Source organism: Stegostoma tigrinum, chromosome 6 (genome assembly GCF_030684315.1).
Source record: "Stegostoma tigrinum isolate sSteTig4 chromosome 6, sSteTig4.hap1, whole genome shotgun sequence".
NCBI classification, from domain to species: Eukaryota; Metazoa; Chordata; class Chondrichthyes; order Orectolobiformes; family Stegostomatidae; genus Stegostoma; species Stegostoma tigrinum.
The window spans coordinates 113,037,864-113,044,047 of NC_081359.1; the positions used below are offsets into that span (position 1 = coordinate 113,037,864).

Sequence of the window (6,184 nt, forward strand, 5' to 3'; positions counted from 1 at the left end):
TGGGTATATTGCAGTGTGGGCGGTGGGTGTATTACAGTGTGGGCAGTTGGTTTATTACAGTGTGGGCAGTGGGTTTATGAGTGTCTAATCTTGTTCTGCTTTACTGTTGTCCAGGAGCCTGTGTTGGTGCAGCAGTCGGTCCCCGGGGGCTCCCTGGCGACTGGATCAAGAAGACTCGACATTGTGATCTTATTGAAAAACTTTCCCAGGATCTAGTTGCTCTCCGAGTGTCTGGCTGAGGGCAGCCCGGTTGGTTCCAGGCAGCAATTGACAAACCCTGCAAATACCTCGAACCTACCTCGCCTGGGTTCCTGTGGTCAGTGCCTGCACTCTGTCTGCCCTCCTCACTCTCCCCACTCGCCCACCTCCCCAACCCACTTTCTCCACCCTCAACATTCTTTCCCCCACACCCTCTCCCCCCACACTCTCACTCTCTCCCCACACTCTCACACCTCCCCCCACATTCTCACACTCTCCTCCCACTCTCACACTCTCACTCCTCACCCCACACTCTCACACTCTCACACCGTCCCCACACTCTCACACCGTCCCCACACTCTCCCCACACTCTCACACCTCACCCCACACTCTCACACCTCACCCCACACTCTCATACTCTCCCCACACTCTCACACTCCCCCACACTCTCACACTCTCCCCACACTCTCACACTCTCCACACACTCTCCACACACTCTCCACACACTCTCACACCGTCCCCACACTCTCACACCGTCCCCACACTCTCCCCACACTCTCACACCTCACCCCACACTCTCACACTCTCCCCACACTCTCACATCCCCCATACTCTCACACTCTCCCGCACTCTCACACTGTCCACACACTCTCACCTCCCCCTACACTTTCACACTCTCCCCACACTCTCACACTCTCCCATGCTCTCACACCATCCACATACTCTCACTTCGCCCCACACGCTCACACTCTCCCCACATTCTCACACTCTCCCCACACTCTCACACTCTCCCCACACCCTCCCCCCCCCACACTCTCACCTCCCCCCACACTCTCACACTTCACACTCTCCCCACACTCTCACACCCTCCCCACACTCTCACACTCTCACACCTCCCCCACACTCTCACACTCTCCCCACACTCTCACACTCTCCCCACACCCTCCCCCCCACATTCTCACACTCTCCCCACACTCTCACACTCTCCCCACACTCTCACACTCTCCCCACACCCTCCCCCCCACACTCTCACACTCTCCCCACACTCTCCCCACACTCTCACACACTCCCACACTCTCACACCCTCCCACACTCTCACACCCTCCCCACACTCTCACACACTCTCACACCTCCCCCACACTCTCACACCCTCCCCGCACTCTCACACACTCTCACACCTCCCCCACACTCTCACACTCTCCCCACACCCTCCCCCACATTCTCACACTCTCCCCACACACTCACACTCTCCCCACACCCTCCCCCCCACACTCTCATCTCCCCCCACACTCTCACACTCTCCCCACACTCTCACACTCTCCCCACACTCTCACACTCTCCCCACACTCTCACACCCTCCCACACTCTCACACCCTCCCCACACTCTCACACACTCTCACACCTCCCCCACACTCTCACACTCTCCCCACACCCTCCCCCCCACACTCTCCCCACACTCTCACACTCTCCACACACTCTCATACTCTCACACTCTCCCACACTCTCACACCGTCCCACACTCTCACACCCTCCCCGCACTCTCACACACTCTCACACCTCCCCCACACTCTTACACTCTCCCCACGCCCTCCCCCCCACACTCTCACACTCTCCCCACACTCTCACACTCTCCCCACACTCTCACACACTCTCACACCATCCACACACTCTCACCTCCCCCCACACTCTCACACTCTCCCCACACTCTCACACTCTCCCATGCTCTCACACCGTCCAATACTCTCACTTCGCCCCAAATGCTCAAACTCTCCCCACACTCTCACACCATTCACCCACTCTCACATCCACCACACTCTCACACCTCCCCCACACTCTCACACGGTTCACACACTCTCACCTCCCCCCACACTCTCACACCTCCCCCACACTCTCACACCCTGCCCCACACTCTCACCTCACCCCACACTCTCACACCCTCCACACACTCTCACACCCCCCCCATACTCTCACACCCTCCACAGTCTCACACTCTCCCCACACTCTCACACTCTCCCCACACTCTCACACCGTCCACACACTCTCACACCCTCCCCACACTCTCACACGGTCTACACACTCTCACCTCCCCCCACACTCTCACACCTCCCCCCACACTCTCACACCTCCCCCACACTCTCACACCTCCCACACCATCCACACACTCTCACACCCTCTCCCTGACACACTCTCACCTCCCCCTGCACTCTCACACTCTCCCACAGTCTCACTACCCCCCACACTCTCACACCCTCCACAGTCTCACACCCCCCACACTCTCACACCCCCCACACTCTCTTACTCTCCCACACTCTCACTCCCCCACACTCTCACACCCTCCCCCACACTCTCACACCCTGCCCCACACTCTCACCTCACCCCACACTCTCACACCCTCCACACACTCTCACACCCCCCCCATACTCTCACACCCTCCACAGTCTCACACTCTCCCCACACTCTCACACTCTCCCCACACTCTCACACCGTCCACACACTCTCACACCCTCCCCACACTCTCACACGGTCTACACACTCTCACCTCCCCCCACACTCTCACACCTCCCCCCACACTCTCACACCTCCCCCACACTCTCACACCTCCCACACCATCCACACACTCTCACACCCTCTCCCTGACACACTCTCACCTCCCCCCACACTCTCACACTCTCCCACACTCTCACTACCCCCCACACTCTCACACCCTCCACAGTCTCACACCCCCCACACTCTCACACCCTGCCCCACACTCTCACACCCTGCCCCACACTCTCACCTCACCCCACACTCTCACACCCTCCACACACTCTCACACCCCCCCATACTCTCACACCCTCCACAGTCTCACCTGCCCCCACACTGTCACACCCCCCCCACACTCTCACACTCTCCCCACACTCTCACACTCTCACACACTCTCACACCGTCCACACACTCTCACACCCTCCCCACACTCTCTCTCTCACACTCTCCCACACTCTCACACCGTCCACACACACTCACCTCCCCCCACACTCTCACACTCTCCCCACACTCTCACACTCTCCCATGCTCTCACACCGTCCACATACTCTCACTTCGCCCCACACGCTCACACTCTCCCCACACTCTCACACTCTCCCCACACTCTCACACTCTCACACACTCTCACACCGTCCACACACTCTCACACCCTCCCCACACTCTCTCTCTCACACTCTCCCACACTCTCACACCGTCCACACACACTCACCTCCCCCCACACTCTCACACTCTCCCCACACTCTCACACTCTCCCATGCTCTCACACCGTCCACATACTCTCACTTCGCCCCACACGCTCACACTCTCCCCATACTCTCACATCCCCCATACTCTCACACTCTCCCGCACTCTCACACCGTCCACACACTCTCACCTCCCCCTGCACTCTCACACTCTCCCCACACTCTCACACTCTCCCATGCTCTCACACCGTCCACATACTCTCACTTCGCCCCACACGCTCACACTCTCCCCACATTCTCACACTCTCCCCACACTCTCACACTCTCCCCACACCCTCCCCCCCCACACTCTCACCTCCCCCCACACTCTCACACTTCACACTCTCCCCACACTCTCACACTCTCCCACCGTCCACACACTCTCACCTCCCCCCACACTCTCACACCCTCCCCACACTCTCACACTCTCCCATGCTCTCACACCGTCCACATACTCTCACTTCGCCCCACACGCTCACACCCTCCCCACTCTCTCACACGGTCCACACACTCTCACCTCCCCCCACACTCTCACACCTCCCCCACACTCTCACACCTCCCACACCATCCACACACTCTCTCACCCTCTCCCTGACACACTCTCACCTCCCCCTGCACTCTCACACTCTCCCACACTCTCACTACCCCCCACACTCTCACACCCTCCACAGTCTCACACTCTCCCACACTCTCACCTCCCCCACACTCTCACACCCTCCCCCACACTCTCACACCCTCCCCCACACTCTCACACCCTGCCCCACACTCTCACCTCACCCCACACTCTCACACCCTCCACACACTCTCACACCCCCCCATACTGTCACACCCTCCACAGTCTCACCTCCCCCCACACTGTCACACCCCCCACACACTCTCACTACCCCCCACACTTGCTTCCCACTCGACATTCTCTTCCCTGTTCTCTCTCCCCACACTGTCTCCCACCCCGTACTCTCCCCGACACTCAAATCCCCCCCATTCTTGTTCTCATCTTTTCTTCCCCCCACCACACACTGTCTCTTCTCTACCACTCCCTCCACGCTCTATCCCCTATCACATTCACTCCCCACCTCACACACTCCCCCTCACAATCTCTTCCCCCTCCTCTTGCCTCCCACAGTCTGTCCCTTCCTCTACTTACCCCACACTCTTGTGCTCCACCCCCCACATTCTCTCTTTCTCCACGCTCTCCCCTCGTACTCTCTTGCCCCTCCATTCTCTCCCTCCCCTCACCCCTTCAGTTCTCCTCTACATTTCGAGAAATAAACAGATATATTTGACAAACAGCCTGTGTCAAAGCTATTTGCTGCCAACGGAGCTTGTGTCCCCCACGAGGCTGCTGAGGGACCAGGGCTCCCAGGGGGTCATTCCCACTGACATGGTTCCAGTGAGTACAGTCCCAACATACTACAAACCAACTGACTGTCCCTTTCCCACTCTACCCTAAACCAGCCACGGCTCCCAGTTGAGACTGGAATCCATCACTTCATGGACCATCGAGTCAAATGCCAGCGAGTTCACGTGAGTGAGCCAATGTGAGTGTGTTTGTGTGGGAGTCTTTTTGAGTGTGTGTATGTGTGAAGAGAAGTTATGTTTTTCGTAAATAATACAGTGAGAAGTATTTAAGTCGTCATACCACACCACATGTATTAATAACAGAAGGCACAGACATGAAAGCACTTTTACAAAGTTAAATGAAAGTCCAACACACATGCAGAGTGAAAGTCCATCTCAGTTCAAATCCAGGCTCCTGGGTTCAGGAAATGACATATCACTGCAATACCACAGGGGTTGTGGCAGCTGGAATACTGGGCCAGGAGATTCTGCTGACGCTGCCCCTTGGACCAACCTCATCGCTGATCCTGGGAAGGAAACATCCCAAAAGCCGTACAAAGGATTCCCATGCCACTGGGTGCCAGGCTGAAACCAACCGAAAGCCAAAGCCACCCATGACCCATGTGATGGAATCCCAGGACTTGCCGCTGAATCTGCCCAAGCAGACAACCACGAAGAAACGGCAACATCACTGCAGCTGATACCGGTTCCCCGTCCTCACCCCTTGGGCAGTCACCTCCCCAACCATTTGCCAGAGTCTCACTCCAGCCATCTCCATGCTTTGGAGCCCTACGAAGCTGCCTTCCTACTGCCTTCCGCCAAAAATTGAGAAAAGCAAAAAGAGAAGGAGCGATAATAACAAAAGCCATTAGGAGAAAAGCTGGCAGCATGGACAAGGCCCAGGCACAGGAGCTTAGATGCTACCTGGTCCTCTGCTGCCATCTTGGTATTTTGTGAGTGTGTGTACACGTGGGCCCTTCATCAGTGTGTATTGTTACAGAGGGGGCGTAGCTAAACCCCCCGACAGTTAAATCAAAACACAAACCCCAATCTGTTATGACAGGAGTATGGGTTCCCCTGTAATACTTACCCTCAAAACACCCAGAGAAGCTCGCCTTTCCCCTCGTTATCTATTAAAAGAGTGGTTAAAAAGAAGAAAATCCCTGATCCCCACTTGACAAGTAAAAGAAACAATTTATTTATTTAACCCAAACAATGAACCAGTTCACATCATTACTAACAAACAGACAATTTCCCCCCAGACTACTAACTTACTCCCTAACTGGCCGAAATTCTACTGGAATACTGTTCAAATAAACACAAGCACCACTCATATAAACCCAGTTAATAAGTCAACAATAAATTGAATTAAAACTTAATCTTTCCAAATTCACACAGAATGT

At 56.0% G+C, this 6,184-nt stretch overlaps 1 protein-coding gene across 2 annotated transcripts in view; it reads left to right on the forward strand.

Moving 5' to 3' along the window:
* The window catches only part of selenoj (selenoprotein J), a 112,380-nt gene extending 112,097 nt beyond the window's left edge, over nucleotides 1-283 (forward strand). For both annotated transcript variants that reach the window (XM_048532091.2, XM_059646899.1), the window contains one exon: nucleotides 115-283. In XM_048532091.2, coding sequence (XP_048388048.1) covers nucleotides 115-239 — 125 coding nt within the window. In that variant the 3' untranslated portion in view covers nucleotides 240-283. The remainder of the gene's footprint in view (nucleotides 1-114) is intronic.
* The last annotated feature ends 5,901 nt before the right edge of the window (nucleotides 284-6,184 follow it).